The following is an 18,768-nucleotide window of genomic DNA, read 5'->3' on the forward strand; positions in this document are numbered from 1 at the left end:
ACTCCTTGGCAGCAAATTCCACTGTAAGGGTGTGCATATTACAAGACACAGAAGTGCTACATAATTTATTTCTGCAGCTCCTTGGAGCTCAAAAAGTTCATCATATTAAGTTTGCCATGAGAAAGGGGGCATATAGCAGTATTCTGACAAGAAAGAAAGAGCCCTCGAGACTAATGTAATGATTTGCAATCATCCATTTAGAAACTTTAGTGAGCCCCAATTTTCAAACAATATGCAGCTACTTGTTTTCTCAGACCATGTAAAATAGACAGAAAGAAATTAAAGCTTTTCCATTTTCTATATAGCAAACTGCAGATCTGTTGTTTATCTTTTTTTTCAGAAAGCAAAATTTACAAACCAGATTTATGTGTGTTAGTAAGAGGTTCCGCATGCCATAGTTCTTTCTCACTTTTGCTAGGCGTGGATAATTGAGATGGAGATACAGAACCCTAAAAATAGTTGCATAATGTTAACCAAATGTTAAACCAATTTGTAAGATTACCTTAGATTAAGCTAACATGTGAATATTTAACAGACAACATAAATGAAAACTTGCCAAAAATACAGTTGCTCCAATCCTTTAAAATTAATTTTCAACAGTTACACTAATGTGCTTTAGAAACATATGGCATAATCAAGCTACAGCTAAGCACTTTTAAATTCTATAATTCTAAATTCTATAAAATGCTTAAATATCTTTCACTGAAATAAATGGAACTTAAAATGTTGGCTGGATTGTATCCTGTGGAGCCCTGCTCAGATCCCCTTGTATTCAATAGGGCTTACTCCCTAGCAACTGTGTTTTGAATTTCAGTCCAAATGTAGCCTTAAAAAGTATGGTATGTGGAAAGAAATGTTTACTGGGCTAATAAATTTCAAAGGCAAATAGCAAACAGTTTGTGGCTTTCATAAAAACAGGGGGAAATGTAGTATAGTACTCATAATTTGCATTGGCCTATTCCTTTTGGACCGAGAACTCCCAGAAGTGCAAGCTGGATTTTGAAGGGGCAGAGGAACCAGAGACCAAATAGCAAACATGCGCTGGATTATGGAGAAAGCTAAAGAGTTCCAGAAAAACGTCTACTTCTGCTTCATTGACTATGCAAAAGCCTTTGACTGTGTCGACCACAGCAAACTATGGCAAGTTCTTAAAGAAATGGGAGTGCCTGATCACCTCATCTGTCTCCTGAGAAATCTCTATGTGGGACAAGAAGCTACAGTTAGAACTGGATATGGAACAACTGATTGGTTCAAAATTGGGAAAGGAGTACGACAAGGTTGTATATTGTCTCCCTGCTTATTTAACTTATATGCATAATTCATCATGAGAAAGGCTGGACTAGATGAATCCCAAGCCGGAATTAAGATTGCCGGAGGAAATATCAACAACCTCAGGTATGCAGATGACACAACCTTGATGGCAGAAAGTGAGGAGGAATTAAAGAACCTTTTAATGAGGGTGAAAGAGGAGAGCGCAAAATATGGTCTGAAGCTCAACATCAAAAAAACCAAGATCATGGCCACTGGTCCCATCACCTCCTGGCATATAGAAGGAGAAGAAATGGAGGCAGTGAGAGATTTTACTTTCTTGGGCTCCGCGATCATTGCAGATGGTGACAGCAGTCAAGAAATTAAAAGGTGCCTGCTTCCTGGGAGAAAAGCAATTACAAACCTAGACAGCATCTTATAAAGCAGAGACCTTGCCGACAAAGGTCCGTATAGTTAAAGTTATGGTTTTCCCAGTAGTGATGTATGGAAGTGAGAGCTGGACTATAAAGAAGGCTGATCGCCGAAGAACTGATGCTTTTGAATTATGGTGGTGGAGGAGACTCTTGAGAGTCCCATGGACTGCAAGAAGATCAAACCTATCCATTCTGAAGGAAATCAGCCCTGAGTGCTCACTGGAAGGACAGATCCTGAAGCCGAGGCTCCAATGCTTTGGCCACCTCATGAGAAGAGAAGACTCCCTGGAAAAGCCCCTGATGTTGGGAAAGATGGAGGGCACTAGGAGAAGGGGACGACAGAGGATGAGATGGTTGGACAGTGTTCTCGAAGCTACCAACATGAGTTTGACCAAACTGCGAGAGGCAGTGGAAGACAGGAGTGCCTGGCGTGCTCTGGTCCATGGGGTCACGAAGAGTCGGACACGACTAAACGACTAAACAACAACAATTCCTTTTAACTGTTTCCACAATGAAATGCTCAATCTGAAACAACGAAGAAATGTATTTTCAAAAAACAATAACTACAAGAATAAAAGAACAGTAACTACAATAATGGGACGTGTGTGGCGCTGTGGGTTAAACCACTGAGCCTAGGGCTTGCCAATCAGAAGGTTGGCGGTTCGAATCCTTGCGACGGGGTGAGCTCCCGTTGCTCAGTCCCTGCTCCTGCCAACCTAGCAGTTTGAAAGCACATCAAAGTGCAAGTGGATAAATAGGTACCGCTCTGGCGGGAAGGTAAACGGCGTTTCCGTGTGCTGCTCTGGTTCGCCAGAAGCAGCTTAGTCATGCTGGCCACATGACCCAGAAGCTGTACGCCAACTCCCTCGGCCAGTAAAGCGAGATAAGCGCCGCAACCCCAGGGTTGTCTGTGACTGGACCTAATGATCAGGGGTCCCTTCATCTTTAACTACAATAATAACAGCAAAAGAGAACTATTTCCCCACCAAACACAACAATTGCATTGGATATCATGTACCTCTTTTCCATTTTTCACAAGGTTTTCAGAAAGATCTTTCAGTTCTATATCAGATGATCTATTTGAAGAGTAATTTTGTATGCTAGTTGTTTCAACAGCGCAATATTTGTCTGTTACATCTGCTTTTTGGACACCTTTTCCTTTTGGAGTGGAGGCACTAAGGTTCAGCTACAAAGAAAAATGGTTATTGGTAAATGACTCTAAGGAAGAATACACATGCAGATTTTTTCCAATGTGTAAGATCACTGAAGGTTGCAACCTTAAGAAAACTGTTAACCGAGAAGCTTGGTTCACCAGAATTTTACACATGCTTTGGAACTATATTTTGAATGGCTCTGAGCAATGAGTGCAGTACTATTTGAAGTAACATAGAAGGCAACATTGGTTTAAGCAGACTTTATCCCATAGCGTCAGCTGCGGATAGAAAGGATAGCACAGAATCTTTGCCATATCTTATGCAAGCATACATAACATATATTCAGCCCTGGGGTCTTCCTCCAGTAAGTATATTCCACCAATAACTGGATTACTTCTAAATTTGCATTTCCTGGGAAAGTGCCACCTCCCTTCATCATGGGAGACCTTTCTGTCACTCTGCAGTGGGAAAGTTGTATTGATATGTCTGGTAATGACTCAGTACTTGGAAATAATTAACACTCAATATCCCTTCTGTCTAGAACTGTCTTTAAGCCTGACAGCAAGCTTCTTTCCTGTAAGTGCGTATCTTGCTGATCCCCAAACTGTTCAGCCTTTTGCCCAGAATACTGCTCTACTCTGCTCTGTTTCAAACCTGCTCCAATGGCTAGATTTCTTATCGTTGCCTTCCTGCTCCTCAACCAAATATGCTATTTTATTTGGAATTAGTTAGGCCCCTTGTAGGAAGCTCAAGCCAATTATTCCAAAAGGCAAACCTTTTGTAATTCTGGAACTGTTTCAAGCGGGCTCTAAGGAGCCAAGGGTAGAATCAGGCTTCAGCTCAAGGGCTGTCTTATCAGTCTTCCCATCCTAACTTAAGTAGGTTGAGAGCACAGGAACTTTACTTTGCAAGCTTAATGTAATTGTAAATACCCCAAGACAAATCAAATGAATTGATGCCAGGAACCCTGGACTCAGTTGTGACCATGTCACTGCAGTTCATGGTGAAATTCAAGAAACGATGTCTCCTTAACTCTTCCTTCCCTGGGATGTAATTATTAGGGTCTTGCTTCTTTCTTCCATTTCTGCTCTTTCACCTAATCTTACTCTCTTAAACCCCAGCCATTTGGATTTCAGCTTTTCCTGTAGAACATTTAGGCTCTCTGTGCAACTTTGCTCATTGGCTAGTGCCCATACTCACACAATATAAGGCAAACTCTCCAAATCTGCTTATCTCTATTTCTGTAATAAAAACTGTTTAAGAATAAGGTTACAGGACATGTAATATGGGTTTGGGTAGTCTGTGCAACTTGTAGCAACTGTCTTGCTGCTTTACATGTCTGTACAATCATACCTCGGGCTGAGTATACTGCGGGCTGCGTACTTTCAGGATATGTACTCTGCGGACCCAAAAGTGTTTACTTCTGGGTTCTGCCACACGCGTGCGCAGAAGTGCTCTATAGTTGCTTCGTGCATGCACTAAAGCGCCGCTCGGATTAAGTACTTTTTGGGGTGCGGACGGAACCCCGGATTAGGTACTTAACCCGAGGTACCACTGTATTGGCACTTTAAGCAACAAAGCCATTTTACTTATCACTTGCCACTTTTAGTTACATCTTTGTTTTCTTGATAATTCCCCTAATTAAGAAAGACTGTGTTGGAATTTCTAAATTGATCGTAGCATAGTGCAATAACCACTGTGGTGTGCAACTGTCTCCAGATTAAAAGAAACCAAAGTTGTGCCTCCATTAATGTGTGGTAAGATGAGAGTCCACATGTATGTGTGAACAGACTTATGAGCAAATTCAGTAGTAGGCAGGGGGTAAGCCCACTGAAATGGGAGTTTCTTCCTAGCAAACATGCATAGGTATGGCCTCCACATATTAAGCTAATAGTTTTTAATATAATATCTAAATTAAGGTAAATCGGGGGGGGGGGCTTTTAAAAAATACTCCATATTTACCGAAGGAACTGGACTTAAAACAGGTGACAGGTCTTCAGATTCAAACATCTGTGTTTGGTCCTTTTCAGGAACCTGCATTAACTTTTCCATTTTCACTAAAGCAGACACATTTTTTATATTGCTCAAGGATTCTTCCTTTTCAGGTGTGTGAAGCAAGGGTGACAAAGATGACCTTCTCTCTGAAATATGATCAGTAGATTCCTCCCTTGTTCCCTTCTGCCAGCCTAAAGAAACAGTAAAGGCATAATTCAACATATTGGTTTGTTCATACACAACATTTGACCACTGAACACTTAAGAATGTGCTTGTGCAAGTCTCAGGCTGTGAACTCTCCTCCCCAACCTCAGTTCTAAATTTCAACTCCATATTAATTTTACATTCTACTATAAACTCATGATGGAAGGGAAGCTATGGCATGATGAATATATGAAGCTATCTATCACTCAAAGCAGCCACTCATTCCTCTAGCCCATTTTATCTTCTAGCAGGCAGCAACTCTCCGGAGGCTCAGTCAGGGATCTTTCCCAGTCTTCTTTTGAACTGGCGATTTCTGTGATCTGAAGCATGTAAAACATGTGTTCTTTCATTGTACAGAAACATAGCAAGCAACCTTTTAACACTGAGTCATACCATTAGTCCATCTGGTTCATATGTTAAACCATATTTTAAAATCAAACATGTTTTAATGCAAACAAGCAGCATGATAGTGTGTGACGTTCAGTAAGTATCCAATTTGCTTCTCTCCCGGCCCTGCCTTTGCTATGCTGGGAGGAAACAAATTAGAGCACTGGGTTACTGCTGCAGGTGAACTGCTCTTGTGATTTGTTTCTTTCCAAAAAGCCACAAGTGGAATCCAATTACTGCTTGTGGCATGTTTAGGTGCAGCAATGAGTGATGGCTTGCTCATAATGCTAAGCCAGTACTTTGGTTACTTTCTTCCAGTGCGACAGCAGCAGGGGAGGAGAAAAGTGGACACTGCTGAGCAGTGTGCACCAACACCTTGCTTCTACATCTAAGTCAAGCCACTGACTGGTAGTGACAGTCTAGGGTTTAAGACAGGTGTCTTTTCCAACTCTACCTAAAGATGACTAGAACTGAACCCAGACTCTCTTTTTTGAATGCAAAGCATGTGCTGTCAATGAGCTATGCTCATTTGCCACACAACTATCATCCCTCTCCAGGGATGAAACATTGGATTTCTTGACACAGAATTTTTTTCTTGCAGTTTTCTTCCAGAGTTTTTACTCACCAGACATTACACTTTTCATTAGAAAAGCACAATCACTTACCTAGACTGTCAGTAACAGAGTAAGTGAATTTGTTATCTCCTGTTGCTCTCTTAATTTATCAGATCTAACTTCTAAGCCTGGCAATTCAGAGGTAGCAGGAAAGAAACAGTAAAGAAAGTACTATAAAAATCTAGAATTACTTGAGTCTAACAGATACCCAGCAGCTTTTGGAGGGTAGTCTGTGTTGCGTAGGTACCAAAAAAAAAGTCATTTCCCCTTCAGCATAAATTGTAGGTTTTCAGCAGCTCTCAATTATTCTTAGAAAGTCCCCGTCCCCAGACTTCCGGTCTGCCACCATTTGCCGTTCGGCGGGGATCGCCTCGATCTCCGAGGACCCTATCGCCGCCGGGGGGGTGGGGGAGCCGCATGAGCACCGCAGCCCCCCAGAAAACCCCCAGATAGAGCATTCTGGGGATGTGGATACCCAGCTGTGCCCCCTGAAGTCACGATCGCTGCCCAGTAAGCCCCTTTTTGGAGCCACGAGAGCAGACTGATCGTGACGGAGCCTTGGGTCCTTTGCTGCCTCGGCGGTGAGAAGCTCCGAGCTGAAGACAACAGAGCGGCAGATCCTTTCAAAAATAGAATTGGACTGTGAGTAAATTGATAAATGATTGAAATGAGAAATTTGGTCACGGGAGGGGAATAATAAAAAAAGGAAACGGAGGTCGTGTGTCTCCCCCCCCCCCACTGAGACAACCGCGTCGCAGCTAGCTTGCCTGCAGCCGCTTTGTTTGAAAGAGGCTTCAAATTCTCCTTAAAAAGTTAACTCGAACCCTTCCCTTAGGTGGCAGAGCCAAGGGGAAGAGAATCTTTATTTTTTGAGCTCTGCAAAATATATAAATTGGATTACAAATGATCCCCCCTGTAATCTGGGAGCAAGACCCTTGAAGCCGTGACTAGCCGATATTGTGAGGATACAAAGGAAAGGAAAGTATCAATTACTGTGAACTCTTGAACTCTAGAATTATATGGTTAAACTATTAGATACAATAACAATTTGAGTTCTGAGAGGTTTTGGAATTTAAAAGGCAATCAGATCTTGGAAATAAAACAAATGAATTAGTTCAGATAAAAATCTCAGTAAAAGAATATAGCACCACCTCCGCCACTACAACATATGCCTTCTTTTGAAATATGAGAAGACAAAGAATGCAGACAGCCAAAGCACCCAGTCTACAATCAGAAGAGGACTGTTTACAGTACATTTTGGAACAAATCCAAGAAATGGTACAAGAAATGTGTAACTGTAACAAAAATCACAAGAAGAAGAAAAGGAGGAGCAGCAGACTGGTAACCAAGAGCAACCTGTGAGAGAGGTTGCGAAGGACATTTATTTGATTCAAGAATCTCCAGACCAAGATGGAATTTGGGGCTCTGGTTTTCCAGTGGGAGGGGGAGACCAGGTCCCAGCTAGAGACAACCAAGCTGTGGCAGAAGAATATTGGGCCTGGATTTGTGCCTCTCTAGTGAGAGAAGGGGGACACAATCCAGGCAGAAGATGGGCGATAATAGGGGACAAGGAAAATGAAGATGGGGGAGGAAGACTGGCTGAAGAGTTGAAACAACAGAAGGGGAGGAGGAGTGAATGGCGTGGTTTAGAGTGGTCAAGAGAGGGAGTGGGGTGAAAAATTTTATGGAATTTTAATTAATGGATGGTTTAAAAGGTCTGAAAATGGAAAGTATTAAGGAGCTGGTTGGGGAATCGGGGGAATTGTTACCCGGGGAGGGAGGGGAAGATTTAAGAGGAATTGTAATATTCTAGGTATGATGTTGTTAGAATTGGGAAAATGGTATATTTTTCAGGGGGGAATTAAAGGCTAAGGGAAATAATTAGAGACAGTTAAGATGTTTTTAAAATTGATTAAGTTATATTATTGGGTGAAAAATAAGAATTTTAATTGTTGAATTATTATGCAAAATATCGTGAAAGCTGTATAATGGGATTTAAAATAGACTCGGGAAGGGAGAGACGGGAAAGTCGAAGTTAAGATATAAATAAAATTTGTTTTTGTGCTTTTTGTTTTATTTTTATTTTTCTTGATTTTCTTTTTTATTTGTTATGTTTTTTCCTATTTTTCTATTTTTTATGCAAAAAGTCCCAGTCCCATCCCCCCTGCCTCACCTACAAAAATTGGTTGTTTTCTCTGAAGTGGTAGGCAGGACTGCTTCTAGAAGAGGAATATCAAGCCATTTCCTCCAAATTAAAGCATCAAACAAGAGCTCTTAATAGGTGTCTATCCAGTGAATAGTTTCCTGATGCTGCTCCAGCTGCAGAATCAGTGTTAAGAGATGTATGGCAACAAAATCACAAAAAAACTTGCTGGGTTTCACTGTTAGTTTATTTTAGTTATCCCAAAACTGTTAAATATTGTGTGTTATAAACGACTGTTAGTTTTTATTTTATTTTATGATTATATAATTTTATGTTTTAATGCTTTGCTGTACCAGTATGCATGTATTTAAGTTTCAGTATTTACCCAGTATTATCACACAATAACAAAGTAAAAATATAAAACTTACTTCTCAGTGTCTCAAAAGAAGGTAGGCTCTCAGACGAAGACAGTGGTGAAAACTCCATTTGTTGTTTCGGCACATTATCTTTTGATTTAGTGGACTGTTTTACTTGCTGTACCTGTTTTATTTTGGTTACCTCACTGGAAGCAGCACACTGTTGTACCTTTGGTTGATTGACAGCTTTGTTTTTCATACTTTTGTGTTCTGGCTGGAGATACAAAAAAAAAAACCTGACATATTTCACTAGATACTAAGTACACGGGAAATTTTATGCTGGAAACAAAATTAATAATTAAAATATTTATTCAAAAATATTGGGCAGGATTCACTTAATGATCTTCATCAGTGGAAGCCCTGCAAAAATACTTCCACTTGTACAATGGGCTTTTCCATCCTTCCCCAAAAACTGATTTGGCAGAGGTGTGTGTCAAAAGAAACCTCCAGAACAGCACACAGGGCAAGAAGGAAAGGGGAATCATTCTATCTGGCAAACTTAAAGGCTTACACTGATGGAAAATATATCATGGAGTGACATTGAATTCTACTTGGTGTTTTACCATTAGACAAAGTGGCAATCCAAGGGTGTAACTATTTCTATCATGCTATGTTTGCCCTAGTATTTTTCCTGTAGTATTTCAATTTCTCCTTCTTTAATCTGGTACTAATATTCACACATTTCTCTGCCTTTTATGTTTCCCTTCTCCTGGAACTACAATCTATCATGGGCATTTATTTGGTGCTTAAAACAACACTAAATTTGTACAATTACAAATTCAGAGTGCTAGGGAGAAATGGGATCCTTACCCTCTGCTAAAAAATGTTTTCTATTACAGTCATACCTCATGTTGGGTCCACTTCAGGTTGAGTCTTTTCACGTTAAGAACGCGGCAAACCCGGAAGTGTTTACTTTCTCGCACTTCACGTGTGCGCAGCAGCGCAGCTCTGATTGTGGACTTTCCGGGATGCGAATGGCACCCCGGAACGGATCGTGTCCACAACCAGAGGTACCACTGTATTATATTGTATTATTTATATTATTACAGCTTGATTGTTTAAGATCAGTTCAGATAAGGGCATTTAAACATATTTACAATTATTTTTAATTTACTAGGGAGTCTTTAAAATGCAAACACTAACAGAATCTAAAATAATTAATAATGCTGCACAATAAATTACAACTTACATGTTCTTTTAAAACGTCTTTCTTAGTTAAGTGTACTGATTCCTCTTCACTTTCAGTTGATGAATCTGAGAGTTCTTTATAACGTTTTTTGGCTAGTGCTGCTTTTCTGGGTTGTCTTGATCTGGCTGGTGCTGCTTTCCCCACAGAATCATTATCACATTGATAGGTAGAAACTGGTACCTTTATTTATTCCAACAATGTACGAACGTGTTAGTGATGATTTATTAATTATCAGGCCAATGAGCACATTCAGAATTTTGAGGAAGTGGGGGCCAACCACAAAATGTGAGGGCATGGAATAACACAAAATGGCTCTCATATATAAAACACTCTTTGGCATGTCGCTAGTAGCAGGAAAGTATAACAGAAGTAACAGGAAAAAGTCAGGAAACGCTATGGTGAACACAAGCAAGGAAAACTAAATCCTTGCTTCTACCCCCCTTTGAAGAGAAAACAGGCAAATCAATGCATGGAATTCAGTGAACAGGAAAGACTGGCAAATCTTGAGTAAAGATAACAGGCCAGAATAGGAGTTCAAAGAAATTATAGGTCTGCTTCAAGCAAGGCAGAAAAAATGAAATGAAAAATGGCCAAACAGCTCCTCCTTATATCGCACAGCAAACTGAATCGACTTTGCTTATGTGATCAGATTATTTATATGTCTTGTCATATGGATAGATTCAGTATTAATGCTTCTAAGATATACAGTTTGAAAGTTTTATCATACCTTATCATTTATGGTTTTCATCTGTTGAGGAATTTCCCCCATGCTTGGTGATACAGAATACATATCTAAAACAAAACAAAACCAAACCAAACCTTACAACATCAAGTGCAATAGAACTTCATTTAGGCCAATTATATTCTGCTTCACTACTCAGAACAAATTTTAAAATCTTTGTGTCATGTCATTAAACATGCCCTAGATCACCTCAATGTAGGTACATATGGCCATTTTAAATGTGAGTACCATTACTGAACAGGAACTCTAACCTGTCATTCCTGATCTACAAAGTTTGTTCCAGTGGAGTATGTTGAACAGTAAGTGATATACTATTTTCATATTTTACCCACTCAAGAAACAGCAAAATATCACTAGTTTCCACCACTAAATCTGTCAGGGAAAAATATAATATCCACTTCTACAAATTCATCTGACATGTTCTAAGTATACTACACTGAAGGTCTACAAGACAGCAAAATAATAAGACATTTACTATCATAGAACAAAGTGAAGGTCATTACAGCTATAAACTTTGTAATATATAGATTGCGTACTTGTATCCAGAGTTTTAGACTTCTGTTTTCTGGGTCTGCTATAGTCAACCAGCTGCAGTTTAGGCTTTCTATTTGATTCTCTTAGCCAGCTAATATCTGTCCTGTCATCATCTCTATATTCTGTATCTGTGTCACTGAAAAGGTGCTTCTTGTTTTTATTAGTTCTGTTCTATAAAATAAGGAAACACTGATAAACCATTTACTGACATTAAATTTGCAGGAGCCTTTCCAGCTAAATTACTTATGACTGAGTCCTTAAACAAGTCAAATACTGAAGACAACCAAAACCAATGAAACTAGTTTACCATGACTGATTTAAACCCAGTGGCTGTCAAAATAGCCAATTATGGTCCTGGGTAAAATTATTTCCCAACTGTCAACCAGTAGCTAAACCTGGGTCCATAGCACTCCCTGGCACTGAGGCGCGGAGATCGCGCCGGCGCCCCCACAGCGCGCAGCATGGCTTCCGTGCGGCTTTGCCGCATAGCGCCCCCCTCCCGGCCCCGCGCCACCGGGACTGCACCTAGAGCCAGGCCTCTCAGGTCTGCCCAAGTTAACTCTACCCCTTCTCTCCTAGTAGTTTTTTGATTGGCTAACAGAAGAACAGAGTGGCTGCTTTGCTCCACACTAGGCAGCCATTCATTGCCGCTGCAGCCCCCTCCTCCTCCACTTCCAGCACACAGAAAGCCTCCCCATGCAATAAATTTGGATTTGTGAGTATATTAATCTATGGATTACATTCATGATTCGTAGATGGCTTTTTGCACCCCTTGTATTTACTAGTCAAACTGTTTTAAATATTGGGGACTTTTAATTCTACTTCTTTTGTATTCCTGGTCTTTAAATACCTTCTTATCTTGCTTCTTTTGGATTATAATTTCCTCTTTATTTCCATGATTCCTGAAACAAATATAAAGTAAATAATGTAAAAATTATACCTAAAGTAGGTACTCTATTTGGATTAATTTGTTTTCTGACTACTTGAATGTCTGGAAAATCTTATCAAGATACAACAGGTGCCCACTATCTAAACTTCTAGAAACAACTGAATACATTTTTGTTCCAACAAGCTTTCTAAGGTGGATAAATGGGTCTTTGCTACAAGTGTCTGTTTTAGTTTTGTTTCAAATCCATGGGTTTTTTATATTTTTACCTATATTTTGCTGTTTTATCGTACATTGTCTTGAGATGGCTATGTAAAATACCTCTAGTTGCATTAGGTTCATGTTGCGGATTTTCGGGTTGCGAACGTGGCAAACCCTTAAGTGTATACTTCCGGGTTTCGCCACGCACGTATGCGCAGGAGCGCTCTGTTGCGTCACGCGCAGAAGCAGTGCTCTACTTACGGATTTTTCGGGGTGCAAACGGCACCCCAGAACGGATCGCATCCGTAAGTAGGGGTACCACTGTAGTAAGCAAATCAAAATATATGTACTTATACTTTTATTATCATGAGGTGGGTTAAAAGGAACTTGGGTCTAATGATCCAAATATGCTTACTTTTTCTTTGGAACATCAGTACTAGCTTCCAGTTCGGTAAGATGAAATTCTTGGATCTAAAATGTAAATACCGAAAGACATAAATCAAATAGAAATAAATCAAATCTCATTGAATTTTTTTCTGGTTCATCTAATTTTGATGGTTATATCACCCAAGCAATCATGTGTTTTTATTTCCTTTTTGTAATGAAATTTACAAAAACAGACTGTATCCTTCTGAAAGACTATAGAGACTGAAACAGCATAGGAAATACTACAATTGTTTTTCCATATCCTCCATTAATCAAGTCTATTTTGTATATAGCTATAGCAATGCAAAGGGTTAGATACTGATAAGCCCCTTCCAAATAAACACTTTTTACATGGTTCCAAATCACATTATGAACCTCTGGAATATCAAATATCCCTATTAAAATGTTAGATGCATGGAAAATATAATCAGCTCCTTTTTTAATTTAATATATCCTTATAATATTATGGGTATCTGAGGGAATCATGTTTTCCATACAAATCATGCTGCCCTTTGAATAAAGCATGAGGTGAGCTGCTTCATGCAGCCTGTATTCCACACATTATAACTGCCATATACACAGATTTCATTTGCCATTATTGCTCAACTGCTGGAGTTACTCTGCCAAAGGAGATCCTTGCAACATTCATGTTGTTTTAGGTGGCAATAGGAACACATCGTTTTCACTGGGCTTTCTAGTGACTGTCATTTGGAAGCGTGAGCAGGTGGATAGACAATGACAGGGTCTGGTGTTTGGACTATCAGTTTTAAAGAAATCCTTTTATTTCAGTGAGTGATTTTATTTTATTCTGTCTATGTTTATCTTTGTATGCAAAATCTCTTCTAGTTACCTACGATGCAGATGTGAATCTGAATGCAGAGCTAGCAGGATGAACTCTTTGATGTATTTGATGCACCTAAATCTGAGTGCCCTGTTGATTAGTTGTCTGTGGCTTCAATTGGATTAATGTATTATCACTAATTTTTTAAAAAAAATCATCATCACCAAAGCAGCATGCTGAATAAAATGTTTTTTTTTAAAAAAAAAATATGCCAGACGGTATATCATTTATACAATGTAAAGAAAATGAATGTGGGCAAAGATTGCGTTAAAATGGTGTTATAATTATTTATTTACCTAAGCAATCATTCATTTACATTAAGTGCAGTTTGTTCCCTCTAAATTTCTCCCAGTTTGGGGACATGCCTGGAGCCGGAGCCAGAAAATTTCCAACTATGGATCCAGCCTGAAGATATGGCATAAGGTTAAGGATGTGACAGTGACTCTGTCACTCTGCGCTTCCCACCATTAGGACTGCTCTTCCCATTATAATGGTACTCCCAAATTGACTGCCTTATCTGGGCTGCTATACCCTACCTAATGTAGAGCAGTCCCTAATGTGACTGTGATCATCTGTTTATAATTAGTAACACACTATTTGCTACAATACTGATCTTACTCCAAGTTTTACTGTAGGTTCATCAAATCCACTCAGATTAAAGTTGTAGACATCGTCCCTATCAAAAGAGATAAAATTCTATTCAGTATACTCTTCATAATCTAAATTATTGTACTTGTATGAGATGGTGCTTTACTTACATAAGGTCCCCAGTAGTTACGTTAAGCAAAGTAGTAGTTTTTAAACTTCTAGAACTTCTGCTCTGAATTTTTTTCTAGGCATAAAAGAAGAGTTAGAAAAAACCTGTCCAGCAATACTCCTCAACTCATGCAATCCTTTTTTACTTCAACAAGACTGATTTAACTATATTAATATTTAAAAGTTGCTTTTTGGCCTCATAAGGTGTCCCCAAATAGGTTCAAAACCTTAAAGATGAAATATCACTAAGGAGTTTTAGATCAGTAATGATTAATAAGTGGTTGAGTCAAACATTAAATTTACTATATGATTGTATATTTTATTCTTACATATTGAAACAATTTTAAAACAAAATTTTAATATACCTCTTTGTATAGAAAAACCACATACCTTACAACCTGACTTATTTAAAGATGTGCTGTAAAAATAAGTAAAAATAATATAATAAATCTATTTCACACCAGAAAATTCATTAGTAAAAAATATTGCTTTAATGCTATGTTTTAAGGGAATTAAGTAATATCATGGAAATTAAAGCAAGACCAGTAAACTATTGTAATTCTAAATACATTACTAGCCTGCAAATAACTACTATAAAAAGAAAATATGTATACAATACCTCCTGTTAGCAAAGAACTGGCACAATTTTCTCGTATTTTTTGCACCCTCCATTCCTTTGTATCGGTGGCTGATTTTACTTAGTAATATTTCTGTAGTTTCCATCATTTCTTTTTGTTTTGCTTTCTGTAAGATTTTGAAAATAATTTGTTAAATTTCCCAGAAAATCTGATTAGTAAAATAGTACAGCTTCTACAGCATTGTTCGGAAAGTCAAAGGTGTCTGTATACCAGTTGGAAAATGAAGAACATTCATATAACACGCAGGAAATTTCTGCTCCACTAAAGCCATTTGCAGTTATGATATTAACAGCAGTAAGGAGATAAGTGTGCATAAAGCTGAGCAAAAATGGTTTGGGAGTTATTTACTGGAGTTTATCAGCTGGATGAACAAGAAAGGTTTTGAATGGAATCTTTCCAAAACTTTCGTTTTTAAAAAATCCAGCAAACAAGCAAGCTTCTCCCCTATTCACATTAGTTCTCCCTAGAATTACAGGCTATGTCTCTTCCTACATTTTATTTTGTAGATCAGGGTTGGAATCAGAGTCAAGGATGGTGGAACTGTAGGTCAACAATATCTGGAGGGCACAATGTTCACTATCCCTGCTGCAGACTGTCTCCATTAAGTGACAATAATTTTAAACACGGGTTTAGGTACCAGGGCACTTGTAAATGCAGTCAACTTTAATGATAACATTTATGAAGCACTTACCAATTTCAAAGAAAAATATCTTTTGAAAGTGATAATGTTTATCAGTACCTATTTGAAATAATATTTTAACCTAAATAGATTTTATGATATCTGTATGGTTGAACACAGAGGAGTGGTGGGAGAAACCAGCTGGGGAACCCAGTCCAGAGTGATGGTTGGACAACTATGACATAGGGAGAAGAGGGAGAAGAATGTGAAGAAGAGGTGTCAAAAGTTAAAGGGTAACAGGGCTCAGTGAGTTGGGAGCTGTGGCAGACAGACATCAAGAATCAGAGGCAGAAGCTGAAGCAGACGAGTGGGAAGAGGGAGGTTCAGAGGCAGAGATGAAAGTAATGGGTATTCTCCATCCCCCTGCTGCAATAAACTCCCATTCCCCCTGGAACCAGAAGAGGTATGAAACGGGAGGAGCAAAGGCATCTGAAGGCAGCCCTGTGCATGGACGTTTTGGATGGGTGACGTTTTACTGCATTTTTAATATTTTGTTCAGAGCTGCCCAGAGTTGCTGGGGCACCCCAGTCAGATGGGCGTCATATAAATATCAAAGTTATTATTTCTTCAAGGCAGGCTGCACAGAGGTGCAGTCTCTGGTTGCTTGCAAGAAACCCTGAAGGAGACATGGATGGCTGTAGGCGGGCGGGACTTTTATTCTCAGCAGCTGAGTTCGTGGAGTAGAACCTACAGAGCATGAGCTGCTGTGCTCATTAGGCCTGAAACACAGACAGGTTTGTGAAGATCGTGTAGCTTTGGAATTGTGTGATTTACTGACTGGCTTGGTGCGTGACACTGTACCAATTTGAAATCTTAACAAACTGTGAAGTAAACTGGCAGGGTTACTTGATGTAGTGATAATATACAAGTTATTAAAATACAGTATCTGAAAAGTCATGACTATGATTTCCAAATAGAAAAGTAATTCTGAGGCTGCTTTGCCTTCTCTCATTTTACCTGATCTGTTTTCTTGTCAGTAGTTCCTTTTCCAAAAGAAACATCAAAGCTAGCATCATCATTGGTTTCCATAACTAATACTGAATGTCTTGAACTCGTCGTTGCTTTAAGTGATATTTCATGTTTACTGGGAGCAAGCTTTATGCTGTTATCTTTTGATATGCTCTCATCCAAATGTTTAAAACTGCTACGTGACTCTGTGCTCTTTATATTGCCAGTTTTTCCTGGTATTTTACTGATTTCATTGTACTGCTGCTCCACGATTTTTCCATAGCTGTGATGTTTGTTTTTCAGCCCTGGAGAAGGCATTTCAAATACTGACGTGAACACTCTTGGCTTGACAGCTTTTCTACATGAATTAGGACCTAATATCACACATACATAAAATGAAGTTAAAAATGGGATTTAAAGAAAAACCTGATTTAACACTTTTAATAAATGAAGTAAAAGTTTAACCTTGATGGTCTGTAATTCCCAGTGCACTATTCTGCTTGTTACAATGTGATATTATCTCCTCGGGTACACAACACTTCTGTTTTTTCCGAGTTCTAGCTTCTGCAACAGAATTTTCCAGAATGCCAGGTAACCTAAATAAAGAAAATGGGGAGAAAATCCTACTTTTACCACTATTGTATGTGGTTGTCCCTCCCTGCTTAGTAGGAGGCTTTGTGAAGCATAGGAATGTGAAGTTTTGGCCACTGTTGCAATGAAAAGTGCTCCAGAAACACACTTCTCTTTCTTTTTTTGGACCCTATAGACTACTGTAAACCAATTGCTCAGAAGCTCAGAAGCTGCAGAGCTAACTCGCTTGTCTGTATAAGACAGAGTAAAAAACCTTAAGGTTCCTCATCTCCAGGAAACACATAAAATCTGTTATGAGTGGCTTGCCATCTTCCTGAAGAAATGCAAAACCCACTGGTGTCTGCTCTGCTCCCCTGCAAAAAATGTGGAGGTTTTGAAAGAGTAAGCCTGACTTTCTGAGCAATTAACAATGCCTTCTCCCAAAGCAGTGCTCTTAAGACACAAAGTCATCTACTGCTTGCCTGGCAAGTAAAAGCCTGGCTATGTGGGGAAAGTAGAAGACACAAAGACTATGTCAGAAAAAATCCCACCCCTTGAGTGACAAACTTGTAAAGATGGAAAAAACACAACCAGAGAGTGACCAATGAAAACAAAAAGACAGAAGTATAAGGAGGAAACATAGGTAAAAGAAAATATAAAGGGGGGGGGAGTAGTTCAATTTTTTCCCCTCACAGAGAAAATACTTAGCAAAGAGCAGTTCTCCAAGTAAGTTACTGCTGGGGTGGTCAAAGGAAAATAGAGTTGGAAGGTGGGAATTATCTTAGATGGGCCATATATCAGTTATAAAGATGAATGTATTGCCAAAGATGTTATTTTTATTTCAGACCATTCTGATTATTGATAAGCTGAAAAGTTTTAAAGAATGACAAAAGGCATTGTCTAAATTTATTTGGCAGGGGGGAAAACCTAGAATTAAATATAAATTACTAACAGATGTTAAAGAAAGGGGTGGCTTCTCACTGCCAGATCTAAAGATTTATTTTGAAGCAGCGGCCTTTTGCTGGTTGAAAGAGTGGTTTCTGCTGGAGAATACAGATGTGTTGGATTTGGAAGGTTTTGATAATGCATTTGGATGGCATGCATATTTATGGTATGACAAGGTTAAGGTCCATAAAGGTTTCAAAAATCACATAAGGAAATCATTGTGTAATGTGTGGATAAGATATAAAGATTTGTTAGAAAGAAAAACACCCAGGTGGATTTCGCCTTTAGAGGCTAAGAAGCATAAAAGGTTACGGTAAATATGGAAGATAAGTGGTTAAAATATAAAGATATTTTGATGGAAGTGGAGAACCCATATAAATTGAAATCTTATGAGCAATTGAAAGACAAACTAGATTATTGGTTCCAATATGTACAGATAAATGAAATGTTTAAGATGGATAGGAAAATTGGTTTTTAGACAGAGAAATCAAAGTTGGAAACGGAATAATTAGAAGCAAAACCAAAGAATCTTTCCAGAATCTACAACTTATTGCTGGAGTGGCATACGAAAGATGAGCAAGTAAAATCAGTGATGATCGATTGGGCTAAAGATGTGGGGCATAACATTATGATGGCAGATTGGGAGAGGTTGTGGAAGAAGGGAATTAAGTTTACAGCATGTAATGTATTAAGGGAAAACTTAATGAAAATTATGTACAGATGGTATCTAACACCTGTTAAGCTGGCTAAAATATACCATAACTATGATAATAAGTGCTGGAAGTGTTAGGAAGTAGAAGGAACCTTCTACCATATGT

The 18,768-nt window shown here is 38.8% G+C and overlaps 1 protein-coding gene across 8 annotated transcripts in view; it reads right to left on the minus strand.

Moving 5' to 3' along the window:
* SYCP2 (synaptonemal complex protein 2) overlaps positions 1-18,768 on the minus strand; it is a 52,857-nt gene that overhangs the window by 9,909 nt on the left and 24,180 nt on the right. For 6 of the 8 annotated variants that reach the window (XM_060277329.2, XM_088674698.1, XM_060277324.2 and 3 more), the window contains 15 exons: positions 16,901-17,031; positions 16,445-16,809; positions 14,790-14,914; positions 14,561-14,588; positions 14,173-14,246; positions 14,033-14,090; positions 12,563-12,618; positions 11,911-11,962; positions 11,063-11,231; positions 10,512-10,576; positions 9,785-9,964; positions 8,608-8,809; positions 4,799-5,022; positions 2,701-2,868; positions 359-449 (listed from right to left, as the gene is read on the minus strand). In XM_060277329.2, coding sequence (XP_060133312.2) covers positions 359-449; positions 2,701-2,868; positions 4,799-5,022; positions 8,608-8,809; positions 9,785-9,964; positions 10,512-10,576; positions 11,063-11,231; positions 11,911-11,962; positions 12,563-12,618; positions 14,033-14,090; positions 14,173-14,246; positions 14,561-14,588; positions 14,790-14,914; positions 16,445-16,809; positions 16,901-17,031 — 1,988 coding nt within the window. The remainder of the gene's footprint in view (positions 1-358; positions 450-2,700; positions 2,869-4,798; positions 5,023-8,607; positions 8,810-9,784; positions 9,965-10,511; positions 10,577-11,062; positions 11,232-11,910; positions 11,963-12,562; positions 12,619-14,032; positions 14,091-14,172; positions 14,247-14,560; positions 14,589-14,789; positions 14,915-16,444; positions 16,810-16,900; positions 17,032-18,768) is intronic. The other 2 variants (XM_060277328.2, XR_015951190.1) reach the window with 2 other exon arrangements.

This window comes from Zootoca vivipara, chromosome 7 (assembly GCF_965207765.1).
Source record: "Zootoca vivipara chromosome 7, rZooViv2.hap1.1, whole genome shotgun sequence".
In the NCBI taxonomy this organism is placed as follows: domain Eukaryota; kingdom Metazoa; phylum Chordata; class Lepidosauria; order Squamata; family Lacertidae; genus Zootoca; species Zootoca vivipara.